We start from the raw sequence: 23,484 nt of genomic DNA, 5'->3' as shown, positions 1-23,484 counted from the left end.
ATGTAAAAAGTAGTCTACGGAATGTAATAAAAATTATTCTCAAAGTCTAAACTGATATATAATTAATTAATTAAGTATCCTTTAAAGAGAAATATTTAAAGTAATGATTATTATTCGTGTAGTATTAACAGCATTATGTTTAGTTAGTAATAATGGATTTTTAACACTGTTTGGCAATAATTTATATTTGTTATTAAAAAAAATTTATTTTCAGACAATGATGTTTGCCATATAATCGATGAAATCGTCGATTTAATTTAATTTTCTAATGCAACATTTAATTAAGAAATGTTAAATATATAGAATGGCATAATATAACTATTGAAAAGTTACAATTTTAATGTCATTTTAATATATTAATAATTAATATAAAAACTTCGTATAAATTTTTATTAAAATTAAAGTAACTGTCAATGAATAAAAAATTTCTTATTGAGCAATTATGTCGAGCACATATTATCAGATAGTATTATTAAGATTTTTTATGATTAAAACTTTAAAATATTAATGATGTGTTTTGACATTAATTTAATGTGTAAAAAATTATATATTTTATTTGAATATTCAGAAAATTTCGTATACTTCTTTTTGTATTTTAATATCATTTAAGTAATATCATTATATCAATCAATTAAAAATTTTTACCAATATGATTATACCGATGATGATATTATTAAAGATGCAAAGTATAATAATTGAGTTAATACAATTAAATATTCATAGTAAATATTTAGAGTAATTTGTGTATATTATCTATGGAATAAAAATAAGCTCAATTTTACGTTTTCGAATAAAATTAATATCAATAAAATTATAATTAAATATATAAATAAAATTTATGATATAACAAGAGCTCTTGATATTTATAGAAAGTAAAACTTTACTATTTAATACAAGTACGATATTCTCTTGTATTACAGAAAAACAATTAATCATGTACTCATCGTTTCATACTAGATAGGCAAAAACTTGCAAATGCATATATAATTAAATATTGTATTCGCTTTTTTTAGAAAGTGCCGTCATCGTTCTTTATATGTGTGAGAAAATACGTGATTATTCTAGGACAACTCAACCCATCGAGTTACAGATTCTAAAAAAATCATATTTAATGTAATGTTTCTTAACATTTATTAATAAGTAAATTCTTCAAAGAATAATAAAATTTGGAAAAGTTAATTATTATAATCAAATCCTAAAAATACCAAGAATTTTATTGCATTTTAATGAAAATAAATTAATAAAAGGGTTTAAAGTATTTAAGTATTTATAAAGCACGTAGTTAATTATATTTTAAATATATTTTTGCAATTTTTTTGCTTATTAATTTTTTAATGATTTATTTGACAAGAAAAAACCCCAAATATTAAATATTTGTCAATATTTAGAACATTAGTTAATTCATATGAATTTTATAAAAGAACAATTTTTCATTACGATGTCACAAGTGATGATGTACAAGTGAAATTCGATTGGGAATGAAATTCGAAAATTATATAAATGAAAAGTATAAGCTGAGTTTTTAAACAAAAATACATTATAAACTCTAAGAGTTTTTCAATTTTTTTTTTTGGAATTGACATTATACAAAATTTATACGGGAATTGCCAAAAATCTATATAGGCTTTATAAAATACTAAAAAATATGTCGAATAATTATTTGGCATAGGATTATTTGCATTATATTCATATATTAAAACGTCATGACTTATTTTAATGCCTCTTATTTACGTGCTTACAAGCATTTTTGTTATTATATTAATATTTTCTTTATGATTTATCTTCATATTAATCAAAAAACTTTCTTGATATTTCTAACTTGAACTACATATATTATAAAAAAATATTTTCAAAATTAATACTTTCACGACATTTAACCAAAATTTATATTTCTTTATTACATTTGTTTATATGGATTTTTTAACTCTGTAAATATATATTTTTAATAAATGTAATAATCAAAACAAATTAATTTTATTTTTTAATTTCTTTCAAATGAAGACTCTTGGAATTTTTAATTATTATAAATAATATATAAATTTTCATATATTTTCGTAAATAATTACATATATTTAAAGCATTTAAATTGAATTGTTTTAAATTCAAATTAATTTTACATATTCTTAGATTCTAAAGAAAAAATTGAATATTTATTTTATTTCAACAGATAATCTCTATTTCAGTCTCTTTTTAGATTGTTTTATTACGCGTAATTCATTTGTTGTTTCAAAATATTTATTGAAAGTCATATATCAGCGATTTTCAAGCGTAGCACTAATATTTTGCTACGAACTAACTTGATTAATTGAAATTATATTAGACTCTACTTTACTACAGGGAATTGAGTCGATAAATGCAGGCTTTTTAATAGACACGACATGTTGAAATGATGACTCGATCACTGTCATATGTTTAAAATTATGTCTACAAATTTTTTAATTATTATTATTAATCTTTTATTATACATAAAAATAATTAATATTAATATAATCTATAATTTTTACTAATAATTGAAAATTTTCACATTTTTAGAATTATTAATTAATTACTAATCCTTCTAAAATTACATAACTTTTTACATACATCATGTTCGCCATTTATATTTCACTATTAGTTTTTAAAAGTAATTTCGCAAGTGAAATATTTTTAAATGCATTTTATTAATGTATTATATGTTAAAATAATTTAGTTTTTATAAAATTCATATAATTATAAAAATGTTATATAGATTGAGAAAAGTCATTGAAAATGATTATATTGTTTATTAATAATAATAATAATAATAATAATAATAATAATAATAATAATAATAATAATAACAAATAAAGTACAAATATACAAGGAGCATGTATTTTCTATAGATAATTATTAAACATATTGAATAATTATTTACTTATATAAGAATTATAAATTTTATATCATATATATACATAATGTTGAAAGAAGTTGAACGTTATAAAGGCAAATGACTGATGATAATGATAATTTTATTTGCAAACTAGTAACAATCCAGGTTATCTCTCTCGATATACTTCCGTCTTCTAATTTTTACTAATGACATCCCCCTCTCCTGCGCTCTTTTTCACTTTCCCTCTCTCTCTCTCTGTTTTTCTCTTTATGCTTCTCTTTCTCTTATAGTGACAGTAATTAATAGCACAGTATGATAATATAGTCAAATATAATTATTTGTCATATAAAAAAGTATTAGTTTATACATTAATTATTAACTAAAACGAATTTTTAAATATACTATAGTATTTTTAATATTCTTTTAAAAATATTTTTTAACTTATGTTGAATAAGTTGAGAAATTATAATTTTATATTTAGCTTATAATGTTTAAAATAAAGGAAAATATTATATTGATTATAACATATATATATATATATATATATATATATAGAGAGAGAGAGAGAGAGAGAGATGGAGAATAAATTTGCAAAATAAATTAATTATAAATTATATATTAGTCCAATAATCAATAGCCGAAAAATTATTTATACAATTATTTTCCGAATCTTCATCTACTCGCCTGGTTTAAGAGAATTTTGGCATACTGACAAGATTCTGTTAGTACTATTCATCATTTTCTAGATAGAAAGCCTTAAAAAATCTTTTAAAATTGTTTTTATTTGCAATTAAATTACGGTAACAATAAACTGAATACATTAAATAAAATTATCTAACAAAGTCAATATTCACATTATTACATTATATATATCTTATCGTAATAGAATGTAAAAAGATATAAGCATATATAAATATATGAGTCTCTTCTATCCATTAATTTGTTATCTGTCCTTCATCTAGTAATGTATGTATAATACATAACTTTACAATAAAGGTATTAAAGAAAAATCAATCTAAATGACACATTCTGTAACTGGATTAGGATAAAACATGAAAATATTTTTATCTAATATCTCTTTTGATTATTATTATTTGTATATCTTCCCTCGTCTCGCCAATTGCTGCTCACCTCATTGATCGAAAACGCAGTATTCTTTATTAAAGCTACAATTAATAATATTCAACATAAATTAATGCAATTATTTCATTACAAATAAGGTAATTTGCCTTAAAAGTATTTTAAAAATTTGTTAAACGTGGTTACTCGTATAAATAAACATAATTAAATTGCGTTTTAATGTACTTTGAACTTATAATGATGATATTGATAAATAATAAGAATAAACATTACAGGAACTAAATTATTAAATAATTACGACAGAGATTTACATATTTCCTTTAAATACTCAAGTTGGTATTAAACGCCAACGTAATACAAGGAATGGATATTTTAAAGAATTTAAATTGAAAAATAATTTATAATTCTTAGCACAGATAGAATTTAAATTAAATTTTAAATTATAATAATAAACAAATTTTTAATGTATTTAAATAAGAACAAGTTCAAGTTTATTGTTTAAGAATAATTGTTTACAATAATATTTCAGTTTAAACTTATCAAAGCATTTATCATATATTTTATATTATTAAATTTAATCTGTAGAATTTTCTTTTAAATAAGAAAAATGATTCATTTAGAATTTTATTGACTGTTACAAATTGATGAAATGAAGTGTAAAAATATTTTTTGACGACAATCAAATTGATATTCTATCTTATCAATATTTGAATTTATCAGTATCGATAATTATCTTCATTTTTGACTATTAAAATATTACATTTTATTTATTTTATAATTAAAATAATTTAAATACATATAAAGTTGATAATTTTTCTTAGAACTAATGATTTCATTAGCTTAATAATAATTATTACGCTAATGTCTCGTTAACTTTTGAAAATTTAAATAATTTTTATGATATATTTTGCAACTATCATAAACTATATGAACAAACGATTTTATGATGAAACAATCGATGAATATTTATGAGATAAAATAGTAATTTGATATATTTTACATTAATTTGAAATTATTATAAATTTTTCGTTTGCGAGTCGTTTTACTAATTTTTATTTTTCTTTAAAATTGCTTAGACACGTCACTTATATAAAGATTTTGCTGATTTTTATATTAATTTTGAAAAAAAATTAGTAATTGAACAATATATTATAAATAAGAAAGGAAGTGGAATAAAATTTTATTTCTCAGACAATAGACATATTATGTTTTATCTAAGTTTTAATGATTGAATATCATTGGTCAGCTTCTAGAAATAATCTATTCCGTAGGGATGAGAATTGCTTTTGATTTAAGTTTGTTCTGCTTCAATGGATTTTTTTTTTTTTTTTTTTTAAACCGTTACTATGTATGTTAAGTGAGAAAATTCTAATTTAATAGATACTAGATAATAATTTCAATTCAAATAATCTTAAAAAAGAAGAAAAAAGAAAGAAGGATAAAAACGAATAATCTGAAAATAAAATCTTTATAAATTAGATTATAATATCAATTAATTTTTTTAGATATTTAAAATGATAAATTAAAAAATGTTTTGTTATATTTTCAAAGCAGTAATAAACATTTGTAGATCGTTGTTATATTAAAAAAAAAAAAAAAAACAAAAAAAAAAAAAAAAAAAAAAAAAAAAAAACATTAATTTTGTAAATATTAAGAAACAATTTACTATTTATAAAACTTTTAATAATATAACATCAGATGTAATGCCAAACTTTAAATTCCTAAAATAACTAATGAGACTAGAAATTAATTTGAAATAAAACGAATCATTCGTTTCAATGAAAGAAAATTTGCGTAGATAAAGATTATTTCATTTTATCGTTCAATACATTTTATAATTGAAAACTATTCTGCAGAATATTGTAGACATTAGTTAACGTTATAAGCATAATAATTAAAAACCATGTATTGACAATAATACCCAAAAAAAAAATTAACTCGTAAATGCTTTACAAATCTTCATACAAGCATTAAGGAAGAATTATTTGAATAATATAAATTTTGTTAGATGATGATAATTGCAATGTGATCGAGCTATATAAATACAAAATATTATTATCGTCTCATAATCATATGTCGAGGTGAAAATGAGAAATAATATTAGCAAAAAAGCGACGCTATAAATAAATGATCGGTGATGAATGTAACTATATTGTAAATAATATTGTAACGATTGCGCGAGGTTGAGTATTCAGTATTGAGGATGGTTGTTTTCTTCGAAAATTCGTCTCCAATAAGTCACAATAATCCTTTGTAATCGTGTATCTTGGTCCGTAGATTCTTAAAATTTTCGAAAATCCGGGAAAAGCATGGTGAAGCAAAACATGCTAAATTGTTGCAACTGCGTCGACGCCACTATCGATTCACTAGCGATTGCGCGTAATAGAGGCGAAAGAACTAACTACATGGAAAACATTATCTTTTCCTCTCGGTCGTTAGTTTCAATCCTGTTGTCCGTCTCGCTTATTTATTCGCTGGCATGATCTCAGCTGTAATATATATGGCTGGAGAGTAGCCGTAGTGCGCATTGAGCTCGGAAGTGCAGCTGACGGTAGTAGTTGGGGAGCGAATAAAGAAGAGCGCACGTAGAATAAAAGAGGAAGAATCGCGAAGTAAGGTAGATGAATATGGTCGGACGAGTGAGAAAGTGAGGTTAAGTTCATTAATGTAAATGCTCGAAATAAAGGAAGAAGACGTAGGATCGCGGAGGCAGACGACGACAGTGACTACTGACATTGCGCTAGAGAGTAATATGATAGAAGGTGGTGCGGCAAGCGAATCGAGTAGATAGATTAAGTCGATCGTCTATTATCAGTGGCGCGCGAAAATACGGAGACATAGGAGGATCGAAGGAAAGGCTTGCGACAACGGAGCGGTCGTGGAGAGACACATCGCATTACCTTGTCGGGTTAAGACAGGCTGAGACCCGTCGACTGAAGAATAGCAAACAGTGAGATGAAATAATAGACGAGAAGTGCTTTATAAAAACACGTCTTTTGTTGTCCACGACTTAAGTTTGAGGGTCCGTACTCAGTCCTCAGTGTAGGCTAGTCGGTCGTCAAAACCATCGTGTGTTTCGCCGTTGTCCACCCATCATTATCCTACCGTCTTTCGTACAAGTAAATATCATTGATTACGTCGCATTAACACTCACTGACGTTTTCATTTTGACGTTAAATATTATTCGGCTAAAAGATCGTAGGCGATCGTAGCTGCAAGGTGTCAAGTTATTATTGTCGTTATCAGTGCTCTTTCGTTATTTTTCTACGTTAAAATTGAAAAGCTTGATTTATAAGGCTTTTAGCGTGACTATAGTGCGAACAAACCAAGTTATTGATCATCGATACAAGTCTCTATATTTGTCATACAATTAATAATCAACAAGATGGTAACCGCGGCTGGGCCACTTGAAACGTCGCATTGCAAGTAGGATTTTGCAACAAAAGCATCATTCGCACGAAAAAGAGTGAGCGCGCGAGATAAGGTCAGCGACGATTTAAAAAAACGAAATATTACCTAGACCGATAAGCGAGGTTATAAAGTATCTCCAATCTCAAATAGAAAAGACAAATCGTGCAGCGGCCACTGGAAAGAAGCATTATCACTTGTCGCCTAATCATACGCATACATTTTTTTTTTTGTTTTTTTTTTTTTTTTTGTATTCAAAAAAGCAGTTAAACAAGACAGACAGACAGAGAGAGAGAGAGAGAGAGAGATAGAGAGAGAGAGAGCGAAAGAGAGGAAGAGAGAGAGAGAGAGAGAGAGAAAGCACGCGAATGAGAGAAAGTGAAACGAAGACAGCATAACAATACATATATATATATATATACCAATTAAGCAAGATGGCGGCAGTGAGCGGCTGCCTCGGTAACTGTACGGAATTGGGATGCGTTGAACAAGAATGGTCAATCGAAAACATGTGGGCACCTTGGCAAACCTTTAATAATTACTTCGAGTATCGCCCTTGGCTGTTCTCGTTGCTTGGCAGTGCAATGGTCGGTCTTTCCGGAGTTTTTCCATTATTGGTCATACCCATCGACGAGGCCGCTGATCTTAAACATGGAGGTAATTAAAGCGACATCTGGCGATTATTAATATTTCAAATTTGTCGAATTATGAAAGTTTTGAATGTTTGAATTCTGAAACGTAAATAAAACGTTAATTTGTTGAATGTACGCGGTGATAAATTTTAATCGTTATTCGAATTTTATGCTCCATTACACTTACTGATTTCGCGTCTCGTGAATTAAATTAATACTTTGAAACATTCATTTTACGACTTTATTTGTAAGGCATAAAAAGTTTAGATGAAAGAAAATTATTTAGACGCATGAGCACTATCATGTATTGTATTGTAATTACCAATCTATTATTGCTCGAATTTTATTAGAGAAAATAAATATCATAATGCCTTTAAATATTATAGTTTTCCAATTATTTCTCATGAGAACCTTTGTTAATCAATGTACGTTTGGGTTCGTACATTGTATTTGATAAATATTTATTAAAACGCAATAAGACAACTTACGTATACGTGATTTAATTTAAAATAACATTCAAAGCTGTTATTAACATTTCAATTAAACTTTACGTAAATAAACAAATAAGAAATAGAATTTATAAAAATTCTCTAACAAAGGCATTTAACTAAAGCCAACGATAAGATCTATTACAATTAAAATCTACATTAAAAAAAGAAAGAAAGAAAAAAAAACAAATATAAAAATTTATAAATTCTCTAATTAAATTGCAAATAAACTGATTGATTGAAATCGATTAGATGGTACAGATTTATTATATTTTATATTTAAAAAATATTTAAAATAGATATTTAATTAGCGAATAATTTTACTAAAATTTTACTAAAAGCATACAATGTATTGCTTATTAAAAATGATTTGTAAGGTTGTATTTTAAATTATCACTTAACAAAAGATAAAATAAAAATCAACTGATATATCCATTCTGTTATTATTTCTCGTCTTTATTGCAAATATTAATTAATAAATTAAATACGATGTTAAAAATTTTCCTTCAATAATGTATGACAGTTAGTTTTATAAATTATTAAATGAAGGAATGAGTTTATTGACAATGATTTGTTATTCCTTATTATTATGTGTATTATTTATAGTGATTTTTTTTAATTTTTCAGAAGAAAGAAAATTTGTTTTTTTTTTCGATTTGTTCATTGCACTACTGCATTTAAATCAATATAATCCCATAATTATTAAATATAGAAATAAACAAATATTTTCACAATATATAAAGTAAAAAGAGTATTATAAACTAAAATTATATTTTTGAAGGTGAATATTAATTCGAGTAATTAACGTTTTAACTTCTTATCAGACAAATCTGAATTTTTCAACTAATAAATGTTATATTTAAAATCGTCGAAATTATAATTGATTCTACGTAATAATTTGATTTGATACGTAATCGTTATCATGTATGAAACGATGTTATTTTCTGAGTTCATTTGATGAATTTTCGTTGAATTCAATGCAAATAGAACTTTAAATTACTATAAAATTTTAAATACGACCTTAACAAATTATATCAAAATTATATGAAATTTAGCCGTCGTGTCTATTAGAAATTGACAATGAGGTACACTTTTTAAGAATTTTTTGTTTAAACTTTCAATCCATTGTATTGTACGTTTAAAAAGTATTTGTGTTCGCTCACTCTTTATTAGAACATTAATCTTCCAACAACAAAAAGCTAGTCATAGTACTATTAGTCGTGGAAATACGTTTTGTTAATATAGTTAAGTGGCAATAATCGAATAATGTATAAAGCACGTAAATTGTTACTTTAATTAATAAATCGAACGATTTCTGAGAACATAACATTTATATCAACGTGTTCGTTTTATGCGTAACTATGTATTTTAAAAAAAATTTAGTATTTTAAAAATCATTTACTCTTATCAAACATATTCTTTCTATTTATTAGCAATTCTATTTTTTCATATTATACAAAAATATATTACCAACATGAGAATAGAGAATTAGTTGATTTTTTATTTTTATTATTTTTTTTTTTTTTTTCATTTAGTCATTATTATAAAATTAATTTGAAAAATTTAACTTATGGAGGAAATTGAAATATAAGAAGTAATCTGATTAGATTAGTTTGGATTAAAATTATTTAAATTCTTTGTGTTTAGATAATATATGTTATTTATCGCATAATCTTATTTTTACAAAACGACCTAGCTTAACAATAACTGATAATTCTCAAACTATTATCCATAAATTTCAATTTTCACATATACTTTTATTCGAAAAAATATACAAATAAAATGTCAAATTAATGTGCCACAATTAATAAAATATAAACATACGTTAATGTCTTAATTCATAATATAATAATACTTCATATTTGTGATAATTCAAATTAAACGTTGACTTCATAATATTTCAGATTGCATTCTATTTTCATTAAATTTATTGAACTACTTAAAATACTATTTAACCATTCTCATATTATTCCACGTATCAAAAAAAAAAAAAAAAAAAAAAAAAAAAAAAAAAAAAAAAAAAAAAAAGATTAAATTTTTATAATAATTTCATATAATTTCAATACATCGTTCAATTTATTATGTACTTTTCATTTATTCAATTCTCCTTTAGGTTTGTAATCATTAAGGAAATATAAAATTGATTAAATTCTACTCGTATTCTAAGATTCGATCATATCTAGGAATCGTTGAGCATCCAAGAAATGCTTGTTATATGTTTAATATTACATTCTACTTTTATAATAAAGTCTATCTATTGCAAAGAATTGTGAAGATTTATGTGATATTTAATTTATTATTTAATACTGTTGTCGATGCCTTTGTTTTATTTTCATTAGACTATAGTTAGCTTCAATTAAAAATTCACACAATGCATTCATTGAACGTATGTCTGATAATATAATTAATTTATTATTTTATTATGTATTCATGAAAATTTTGTAACTTGTGTAGCATTGAATAAAAATGTGTGTGAAATTTCACAATTTGATTTTAACGCGAGCTTCTAATCTTCAATTCTCTGTAAAGATAAGTTTAATGAACAATGCATTTAAAATGTAGTGCAATTGCACATAATTATAAATAATCGTTATCGTTGAAAGACATTTGCCTCATGTACTGTTCATTCATTTGATATTCGTCTGTAATAATAGACGTTTAACAGAAATTGCTTAAACATTGATTTTAAATGGTTTAATTGGTTATTTTTAAAAGTACTATGCGCATTAGAATATCTATGCATAATCTTACGTAATATCTCCAATGCTTCAACTTCGATTTTTTGTGGTCTCATGTGTGTGATATGTGCTTTAGACAACATTTCATGGTCATGGGCAGTCACGTGGAAGTAACGTCATGCACGCTCACATAATTACATATTTTGTTTATTGATTAGCTAACTATAAGCACTTAAAAGTTGTGCTGTAGAACTAAGCTTTTTTTTTTTTTATTTGGATCTATACATGATTATACATAAAGACATAGGCATGAATGCGCGCATTAATACGCAATTCTCCTTTTAGATAAAACTTTCTTCCAAGTATTGTTAATTTAATTATATTTGCAATTCCTTTTATATCATACTTTTTTATTATTTAAATAAGCCTATTAAAACTTAATAAAAACCAAATAACCAGTGAATATAAATTGTTGTGGTTTTTTTAGTCGGATAATTTGAGGTCTTCGTTAATTTAATATTTAATATTATGAATACAGTTATTAAATATTTGATTGTTTGAATTGTTATTCAAAGTATCATGTAAACTATACTATTAAATTAGCACACACCATTATTAGAATACTAATTACAATAATAAATTGAGCATTATATATTAGATTTTTATTTTAAATTTCAAATACTTTAAATTGAAATGATTGGGCGTGTACATTCAAAATACAAAATATAAATACATTTTTAAAATTTAGTTTTCGACTATATGGGTGGGTGTATGTGTACCCAGTATATTAATATTAAATATAATTTAATATTTAATACATGAATATGAAATGAAAATAAATAGAAATTTAATATTAAAAAAAAAAGGAATCGTCTTGTACTAATGACGTGAGTTGAGTGATTTTCATTATTAATACGTCGATAAAAATATTTATGAAACTTCTACATTCTATAAATTTAATGAATACTTTTATCATTTAAGCAAAGATAAGGTTTAAATGAAAAATTCAATGTGTATTAAAATGCTTGTTATATTATCAATTATTTCTCTCTATTTTAGCTTTATGTAATATACAAAATTATTTCCCTTTTATATATAATAATAATAATATTAATTTTTAAGTAATAATGATTAATGTTTAACCTTCAATAAATAAAATGTTTAATATTTACATTTCACATTTCACTTGTTCTGTTATTAAATTTGTTATTTTTATTTAAATGAATTGATAATGATAATGCAATTTTTTTAATATTGAAAATATTTTTCATTTTATACAATTTTAATATTGTGATAAATACCTATTCAAATAACAATACAGCGTATAAAGTGTAAAGAGTATAGTGTAAAATATATAAAAAAAAAAAAAAAAAAAAAAAAAAAAAAAAAAACATTTCTATTTATAAAACAGATAGATATTTTGCATAAAAGCTTAATATACGATTTATGCCATTAGTCAACATGCTAAAGTTCTAAAAAAAACACTCCACTGCTATGATCATTTGTATCAATCAAGTACGAGGACAATGAAGAATCGCATAAGGAAAATAAAGAAAAAAGCTTTGTCGTTCACTTGCGCGATTTTTGTTCATAGTTTAATATACATTATCATTGTCTAAATATACATCCGTTGAGTCTAATTTCGAAAAACTTTTTCCAAAAGATAATTCATTTTAAATTAGTAAAGCGAGAGAAAATATTTATAAAAATTTGAATCGATACTTTCATGCAAAAAACATTATTCAATCGCGTCGCGCTTGTCTGAATTTGTCAAATGTATTGATGTTTCATTGCTTATACAGATAATAGTATTTTTATAACTTTATAAATTATGGATAAAAGGAAGTCAATTATAACGAAGAGAAGGTTTAATTTAAATTATTAATTTATATTTATTATTGTATTATTCAAGATTTTCTTATACAGATATAAATTTAAATAATTTGTATTGTATGTCTAAAGATTTCTTTTAAATTTTAAAATAAATTGTAATATAATCAGTTGTCTGCTCATATTGTTGAAAATATTTATATCTTTTATATACATAAAAACAACAAGAGTGATTCATATAAGCAAATTAATGTAGACAACGGCATTATTTAAAACAACTAATTTTTAGTTTATAAACAATATAAATTTTATTTCAAATAACAATGATTTTTTATGCGCTTTAATAATGTCGTGAAAATTCTTTGATACGAGCAAAAATTTTTATGAAAAATACAAATTCTAATAATTTATCTTGCAGCTTCCAGCATTTTATCATTGCAATGCCTTGATATAATTGAATAGATTACAAAAATCTATGTCAAATTTAAAGAAAATGATAATTAGACTAAAAATTCTGAATTATAATTTTCAAATTTATCTTTGAATTAATAAATGCTAAATAGGTCATCAAACTATTTTCGCGTAAAAATTTTGTTTTGAAAATGCGCAAACATGTGCTGAACATTGATTATAAAATCTAAGTAAAAAATCGCAAATATTCACTATGATTAAGCTAAAATATATAGTATTAGTTTTAAGAGTTATGTATTTACATTTATTTATGGTATATTTATTCACTCATAATTATACTACAATTATTTATATGTTAATATCGAAATCTTTTCATATTTAAATGAATATTTTGATCTTGAATAAGTAATTTAAAATGCTGAAAAATTAAAATATAAATTAAAACTCTTTGTACAATTAAGATATTATTATAAAAAATGAAAAAGATGATTGTATCATATATTGTAATACATTATAAAATTATTCTACAGAGAGAGAGAGAGAGAGAGAGAGAGAGAGATTTAAATAATAATATAAGTAAAATTATAAGAGTATATTAGAATAATTTATATCTACACATACATTATATGGTAGTAAATAAATCAAATATGGAACATAGAAATACATTATCTTATAATTTCTTAGTATTCATTTGCATTGTGTTTTGCTGATGTAACACTTTCCATTTTATTTAAATATATGTTCATAATTACAGTTCCTTAATAAAAATATTTTCATAATTTTCATATATATAATATATACCAAACAAATATAGTACAAGTAATTTTCTTACATGTTGTTCACAACTCAATGAATGTCGAAAAATGGACTTTAATCAGTCCTATAAGCAGTGTCGAGGAAAATTGAATGTTGCAGGAATTATTTAAAATCGCATACGTTAGAACCCACAAGGGTGTTTGAAAAAATATTATATATAATAAACGCTTATAGATATATATTTATCGATTCTTCTAAATCTTTTTTTTTCTTTGTTTGAAAATGTTCTTCTATATGTTAAATACTTCGTTTAAATAACATTTAGTGATTGATGTTATATTTCTTTGATATACAAAGCGTATTTGAAAATAAATTTCGTTTTAGATTTCTAACTATGGTTATTTTTAATGTCTTTATTTTATACTTTCGGCGATTGTTTAATGAATTAACTGAAAAAAGTATTTAAAAGTTTTTAACGAAAATAAATATTTAATAAATATAAAGCTACTATGAACTTTCATCTTGTAATTTATTGTTTTAATAAATATAATAAATATTAAACAAGTTTTTATGGTCCTTTGAAAACTTCGTATTTTATATTTATTTATAATGGGCTGGATTTTGCATTTTATAAATGTATATTTTCAATTCAAAATGAAAATAATATTATGCAGTAGCTATATTTATCAAATAATAAAAGGTAACTTTATGTTCTATTTTATATGAACATTTTATATATAGTAATTTCATTCTTAATTTTATATTAATTTTCTTCCCTGTTTAATCCTCAAGCAGAAATAATTGATGGTGTAACGAAATATGTAATGAATTTCCCTACTGATTAGCATCTTAATGTATATTCCAAGTAATAAATAATTTAGAGTTCAATTTTATATGTAACGAAAAACTATACTATTTGATACATACATTAAACATTGATAATATATTTGTAATTATTGTCCTTGTCTGTTCGATACTCCTTTTGTGATTTCATTTTTTTATTCTGAAATCGCGATGAGAATATATCGTTATCTCTGTCAGTGTTCCCTTTGGCAGTATAATTAAATAGTCATCTTGTAATCTATTTATCATCTTAATCCTATTGGTTCTTATATATTTTACGATTAATAGGTTTAAACGTACATTGTCATATGATTATTTATACAATGTCAATTATCTGCAAATGATCTACGAAATACTACATACTGATAAGTCAACGCATACTTGTTTACACAAGCAACTAAGTCTAATGAAATTAGTGATAAATTATTGTATTCGTGGAATAATGTAAAGATTGTAATTTTTGACACTAAGTCAATAGTGCAATATTGTTAGAATATTAAAAACATTTGGCAATTATAATTCCATATGTCATTCTTTTATTTTTTTGATGAGTTAGCGTAGGCATTGATTTGAAATTTAATAAACAATGAATAATAATTATTAAAATGCTTATTGCTATTAGTTATATAGTTAATATCTATACTCAAATGAGATATCAAAATCATACACTAATGCCTAAATATCAAAATTGTAATATTCGTGAATAGGAAATATAAGATTTTTCAAACAATTTTGTTTTTATTGCTCAACAAATGCCGTAACCTCCTTGAGCATTGAGTTTGAACTTGTATAGTTTAGTGGTTGGAAATTGAGTTATCTAGAAATATTGATATTGTTAATCGATTAATAATTTATAATTTAGAAAGATGGAGAGGTGTTGAAAAGTTCAATTCACGTTAGGCAAATAAAGTGAGAGTTAGTTTTCAATGGAACTACGTGCAGGCAAGAAATTATAATTTTATTCGCTTTAATACATAATAGATTAAATTGGAATGATAGCTATATGAATTATTAATATTTGATATGGTATTATACATTATGCAATATAATTTATACACGAATGTTGATCTATATTGGAATAAATTTTTAATTATAAATTATAATTTAGTAAAGAAATTAAAAAAATAATAAAAGAATATGATTCTTTAGAAGCGGGTTTTATTTTAATACTGAAAAATCTATATTTTGTAGCATATGAATACTATTCATTATTAATTATTTTAAATATTTATTTGATATAGAAACAAAATGATTATAATTTTTATTTATTCCTTTATAAATAATTCATTTTTTAATTTCTAGGATAATATATAATTTATGGATTAATAGAGAGGATCCTACTATTATTATTAAGGAACTTAATAGGACGATGGTACATAATTTATTTATTAGATAGCAGTTTTCGTGATAATATATTTAAATTTGAAATGTATTAGCTAAATATTTAGTTGTAATAAAATATGTGAAGGTTTCCATAGCAAAAATTATATTCCTTTTGATTTCGCATTCTGTATTTTCCAATTTTTTACGATTTCTACTATAATATATGTATCTTAATTAAATATATTAACTTTTTCAGGTACTGTGGTATTCGTATACAATTAGTTTACTTAATTCATTTAATTATCATAAATTCAATAGAATTATCATTAGAATTATTTATGCTTACGTTAATAATATAATTATTAATGAAAATATAATCTATTAATTATTATTTGACTTTCATAATACTTAATGTATATTTAATGTTCATGGAGGATTTGTGTTTAAAAAGTAGATATTATAAAATCGGTCGAATCATGAATTCCTTCTGAAAATAGTAGCCCTCAACTTTTTAAATTTTGTTCGCTATTATGACGGAAGAAACAATTGATTATTTATGTTACTATTATTATTCTTTAATTTTATCATTATTGATGATTATGTATTGTTAATAACGATTATATGATTAGTGTTATTATAAATTTACTTGGCACCTTATGTTTTTAACACTGCTGTTGTATTTGGTATTGAAAGTATTCATTATAAAAACATCACAAAATTAAACCTTTTTTTATTAGTTATTAGTAATGAATGATCTATTATTAATTTGTAGAGAAAAATCTATATTTTTAACTTTTAAACATTACTTTAACTTTATTTAAGAGGTCGTCAAAAATAGTATTTTTGAATATTAGTATTTCAAATAATATATCGTGTAATATTATTTTTACTTTCGATATAATTAAAACTATAGGAAATTATTTACGATTTTCTATGTAAGAAATTAGGTTGTAATCCAAATGGTTCTAAAGTATGATTTTATATATGATTTATATGCTTAAACAAACTTCTGTCCTTTGAAATATCAATTAATATTTAAGATAAGTTAGAGAATAAATATTACTTATAATTGTAATTTTTAATTGTTTCAGAATTTTATTATTAATTTTAAGAATTATTTATTATATTTGTTTAACAAATTTGTAGGGTTTGTAAATGAAATTCTAAAATATATATTTAAAAATTATTTTAATAAATGTAATTGATTATTGTATAAAATTTAACTAAAATATTATTATATTACTAATGTTAGCCATTATGTATATATATATATATATATATATATATATATATATTTATTTAGAATTAAGGAATGTTTATTAATGTATTTTTATTAATACCTATTTGTTTGCATATAATTTATGCATCGTTCGTTATAATTAAGTTCTTTACATATTACATATTTTATAAATACTAATATTTACTTCCTTATTATTATATAATAGATTCTTTATCACTTGTATAGTCTTTTTTTTTTATTATAATATTTAAATAAAAAAAAAATTGTTCAAGTTTGCAAAAATGTTTATATGAATTTGCAATTATTTATTATTTATGTTCCATTTGTAATGAAGTAGTAGAATTTTTAATAATATTATTGATTTGTTTTTATTCATTATGCAGATATAACTTTTTCCATGCAACATTTATTGAAACTATTTTTACTTGGTCTTACTACTTGGTATATTTCGATAAATGACCTTTTAATTTAATAAGTATGTCTTTTTATTTGAAAAAAAACTCTATTATTTATTAATGCCTAATACAGATTTAAAGTTTGAATCTACGTAATCGTTAAAACAATAATTTTTTACTGATATAAATACGTTTATGAATGCTAAATTACGTTGGGTGTAGTTTCATTGTATGTTTTGAAGATGTTAATATAATTTTAAAATTGAATATATTACATTAAATTGTGTACCTTTATAATTATAAACATTACTTATTACTTCATGTTCAATTATGTCTAATGTGATAAATATTAAAATTTTTATAGATGGCGCTAAAACATTAAAAATTCTTCTGAGTTTTGCCGTTGGCGGCCTTTTAGGAGATGTCTTTCTTCATCTTTTACCAGAAGCTTGGGCTAATTATGCTACAATACACACAGGTAACTTATTAAGGTTTTTTTTTTTTAATTATTTTTTAATTATATTTGATACAAAAGTGATTTTGTTTTTATTATTATAAGTTAAGCATATCTTAATCCTACAATTAAAAAAATAAACATAATTTTTTATATTAATTAATATATAAAATTTTAAATGCATTAAATTTGAATATTTTATATTATATAATTAATTGTATTAAAGTTTTATTGTTGAAAATTCTTGCATATGTAGTTTTCCGTCTGGTTCGTATTGTCTGGTTCGTATAATGAACTTGTGTATGATAATATATTTTATTATATGTTATTACGTCTTATTATACTTTCAATAGTTTATAAATCGAGCAATGACAAGACGCGGAAGGAACAAGGAGATGCTTGTGACAGACTGATAATGTTAAATTGGAGGAATTATTAATTGGGTTTTTCAAAGAGATATTTTCTATCTCAAACAAACATAGAATTACATATTTTAATATATTTTAACCAATCAATGTGATCATAAAATATATTGTCATAAAATAATACGGTAAATTATATTTCATGATTTATAAGAATTATTTATTCTTTACAGTAGTGGAATATTAATCAGTTTTGTTAATGAAAAGTAAATTAGAAATTCGAGCAAGAAAAATATATTTAAAACATAATAGAAGAAAGTGATAATGACACACTAGAACTAATATTGATTAGCAGAATATTGTTTGAATAAATTTGATATTGCATATACATCATGTTCTTGGCTACAGATAAAAGCTGTTAGATAAAATAAAAATATTAACTAAGGTAAATTGGTAACATAATAAATTTTGAATTTCTTCAATTTGATATTTCATTGTTATATAAAATCACTTAGATTACTTTTAAAGCTCAATAATTATGTTTTAAACGCTAACAAATAAATAGTCCGTATTGTGCCTCCACAAGTAGTTGCTGAAATTAGTTGATAATAATAAATATATTAGTTATTGTAATTTGAAAAGCAAGTGATCATTAATCAGGCCCGTTTGAATACTTCGTAACTGATTATCTTTAATTATATTCTTTATAGACTATAATTTCAACAAATTTGCTTTCTAACTTTTATCAGAAAATTTAATAATTTGATGATGGACCAATGTCAATAATAGTACGAATAGTAAGAATGAAGTTATTTACTTAAATGAGAATATAATATTCATTTCATGAATACTGTAATTCATATAAATTTATTGATTTATCAAACTCTATTTTAGTTTGGGTAATATTTGCTACTCCACAATCTTCTAAAAATCTAGCCATTATAAAGCTCGTAAAATCATTGAAAAATACTTAAATCATGTTACGGGATAATAATAATAACAATGCAAGTGGTTACTTTTTTCATTCAATTGTATATTATATATATATATATTAAATGTATATATGAGCTACATTCGGTGAAATTATTACTATTTATAATTCTACACAAGTTGAATAATATTTCATATAATACATTTATTGAGCTTATATCTTGTATATTATTCGAACACTAATGCACTGGATACAGAAATTCATCGATTGAGAAACGGTCGATTAAAAGAACAAATGTTATCATTCATAAAATTATTATAATATACGAATTACTTGTGACACTCAAGTTCATTCAAATTAATAAAACTTTTAATTTGTAAAAACAGAAAAATTAATGTAATACATCAAAATTTATTTATTAAATAAATAATCTAGAGCACAGATCAGTTCTAACTTTAAAAGTTCAATGGAATAATAAAGTTAATGGAGTAAAAAGAGGCTATGCGCATAATCTCAAGAAAGAAGCTATTTATATAAGTGTTACCTAACTTCACTTTAACTAAGTTAATCTGATTATTCAGTTTTTTGTAATATTATATTAATAATCATAATTAATATAGAAGGTATATAAATCTGTATCAATTAATGATTAAATAATTAATAATCACATGAAAAGTCAATATAAAAATCTAGTGTAGATGTTTTATCGATGATAAATATGTAAAATTTTCTTAATAATGTAGCAATGTAACAGAAAATTTTTTCGAATTTTATGTAATGGATCTTTTAATTTGAAACACTAACTTTTATGTAAAATGTTTAAATTTATAGTTTCATTTATTAGTATATAATATCCGATCTCTCATTATTTTTTCTTCGATCATACTTGCTTGTTAATTAATTGTTTTGATACAATCAATATTTGTTCGATAGAAACATATGATAAATATGTTATACTGAATATTTTCGTATTGCATTTTTTTTTTTTTTTTTTTTTTTTTTTTTTTTTTTAATATTAGAATACTTTCGTATTTTACTCTGATACATCACTGTAGTATGCCAGCTCTCATGTATATTTATATTTTCGATTGCCATTTATGTACAATAGCGTTTCCTTTCAGAAGAAAACAGTAATGCTGATAAATCTTCAATGGGCTGCGGTATCTGGGTGCTCTTTGGTTTTCTTATCTTTGTTATTGCTGAGAAGTTATTTAACACTGAAAATATTGATAAACATGATAGCAATAAAGATGAAAATATCGATGTTCTTAAGAAGAGTAATATGATTAAAAAAGCAGACGCGCAGCAACACGAGAATAACAATTGCAGCCCGTTGAATGAGTTTCAAGATTGTATAAAAGTAATTAAAAATGGATTTACCAACAGGGAAGTAATGAAAGTCAACGATCTAAGGAAGGAACATGAACAACATGATTTGAAAATTTTGTCAAATAGTGTCAACTATAAGAATTACAATGGATACGCAAATGGTTTTGTCAAGGATAATGGTATAAAGCACAAGTTGAACGGCTTTTGTGCCAATCGAGAATTGTTGAACAGAGACGGTTAGACATTATTCTGATAATCGTTAAAACCATTGTAATTAAATATCGTTTTAAAATTTAAATAAACTACGTTCCACTTCGGTATGATATATGAATTTGAAATTTGATCTTTGGGTTATTTAATATAATATAAATAATAAATATATGAAAAATATTTTTTGTATAAGTATCTAACGTATTAATTTTTCAATCGTTTCATTAATCTAAAATAATGAAGTAAGAAAAAAAAAAGAAAAAAAAGAAAATGCAAATATTACTAAATTATTTAAGTTCCATAAATTCATTTTATATAATGCTTATATAAAATTTCCGTTTTATCTGTTCTTATTATTAATATCTAATATACTTGAGATATTGTAGCTTAATTTATTTAAAAAAGTAAAATTAAATTTTTAAACGTAGTTTATTTTTTTATTTTTTTTTGAAGTGAATAATTTTTGTTGAGAATTATATAAAGTTGTTCTAACAACATGTAAATAATAAGTTCTAGATAAACTATTTTGCATGAATTAATTTATTCTTTCTGTTATGTAGATGATCAAATGTACGAGAGAAACGTAAAAGACCGAATGACAGACAGATCGAAACATGTTTCCGGATATTTGAATCTTGTCGCTAACAGTGTAGATAATTTTACACATGGTTTAGCCATAGGAGGTTCTTTTTTGGTTTCGTTTCGACTTGGAGCCTTAACAACTTTTGCGATACTTGTACATGAAATACCACACGAAATTGGCGATTTCGCAATTCTTTTGAGAAGCGGATTCAATCGATGGGATGCTGCAAGAGCTCAGTTAATAACTGCTACTGGTGGCATGTTTGGAGCATTTGTTGCTGTTATTTTCTCTGGAGATGCAGTTGGTAATGCAATGCTATTGCGTTGATTTTTCTAATTTGCCAATACTCGTAAAATATTTAAAATTCATTACAGAACATTAAAGTACATTAGGGGATATTTATGAAATTTCTTTTACATTTTATAAATATATACATAGCATTGTAATTTTATAAGCAAATTATTATGTAAAATTTTCTCTGAAAGTCTAATCGTCATCATTCTGTTTTTATTATTAAGCAGTTAAAAGATAATGGGATAATTATAAAACACTGTATTAAAGATACTTTTAATTTAAATAGAATATAGCGATTGCGGAGGATATAGAATTCATGAATTATTTGAAATTTTCAGAATCAAAAACAAGTTGGATACTTCCTTTTACTGCGGGTGGTTTTCTTCACATAGGAATGGTCACTGTTTTACCAGAATTGCTGAAAGAAACTAATCCATGGGAATCGCTAAAACAGATTGGCGCCTTACTTGCTGGCATTATTGTTATGGCATTTTTAACGATTATGTGCGATTAAGAGAAAGTTTTTTTGGAATATAAATGAGATTTGCTTGGAAATGGAATTTCAGGATACTCTTTTGGAACGAAGAAACTTTTGTTAGAAAGCAAATTGTAATTGTAATTGTGTAGAAGCCACTTTGTAATATATTTTTTTAACCTCGCAATTTAATAGTTATGGCAAAGTGAATGACTCGAACAATATACTCTTTTTCGCTTTCAACAAAGTATTTCTTCCCCTGTGATCGATAAATAAGGAATTTGAAAATTATGTAAATAAGCGAATTTTTGAACGATACTAGTAGAATATGGTTATTTTTCACTTGATTAAAAAAACAAAATGTTCTGTGTGGTAACTATTTTTTTACGCAGATGCGTGTGACCAAACCGTGATTCGGTGATAGAATTGCGCTGCTTCTTGTTCAGAAGCTCAATATCTTAATCGCTTAATCAATAAGATAGCGATTGAAATAAATCAGTATTGATGTACTGTTATTCAAACAAAATTACAAAAAAATATAACAAAAAAAAATCTTTTTTATTAGCAATTATATTTTGTACAATCAGCATTTCAATTAACTGACGAATGAATTTGTTTTATGATTAGGTTCGTCATTTTCATGAGTGAAAATAAAAATAAAAGGAACAGACAATTTTTAATTGAAGTTCCTAGAATCATTGTAGATAAGGAAAATTCTAGGCTTGCGAAACCTTCTGCGTTGAAAAAATAATCTATTATTAAAGAAAATCAAAGAAAATGAAAAACCACATTGTTTATTGGTTTTTATTGTTTTTCATTGCATACCTAAAATATTGTTTGAATCGACGCCAAATTATGATTAATATATTTAAAAAAAAAAAAATTGTAATTAAAATTAAATAAAGTCGGTGGTT

At 23.6% G+C, this 23,484-nt stretch overlaps 1 protein-coding gene across 2 annotated transcripts; it reads left to right on the top strand.

Annotated features, from left to right (window-relative positions):
- Window positions 1–7,677: 7,677 nt before the first annotated feature.
- Window positions 7,678–22,706, top strand: Zip99C (Zinc transporter Zip99C). 2 transcript variants are annotated; one of them, XM_011507293.1, is made up of 5 exons: window positions 7,678–7,993; window positions 18,297–18,410; window positions 20,804–21,244; window positions 21,779–22,105; window positions 22,434–22,706. In XM_011507293.1, the coding sequence occupies exons 1-5, from the start codon at window positions 7,771–7,773 to the stop codon at window positions 22,607–22,609; spliced, it is 1,281 nt and encodes a 426-aa protein (XP_011505595.1). In that variant the 5' UTR covers window positions 7,678–7,770; the 3' UTR covers window positions 22,610–22,706. The 2 variants fall into 2 exon arrangements, with proteins under 2 accessions (XP_011505595.1, XP_011505594.1); XM_011507292.1 differs by having other exon boundaries at window positions 20,801–21,244.
- The last annotated feature ends 778 nt before the right edge of the window (window positions 22,707–23,484 follow it).

This window comes from Ceratosolen solmsi, unplaced genomic scaffold (genome assembly GCF_000503995.2).
Source record: "Ceratosolen solmsi marchali unplaced genomic scaffold, CerSol_1.0 scaffold6, whole genome shotgun sequence".
NCBI classification, from domain to species: Eukaryota; Metazoa; Arthropoda; class Insecta; order Hymenoptera; family Agaonidae; genus Ceratosolen; species Ceratosolen solmsi.
Note: the sequence above shows the minus strand (reverse complement) of the source record. Positions and strands in the feature narration are given on the sequence as shown.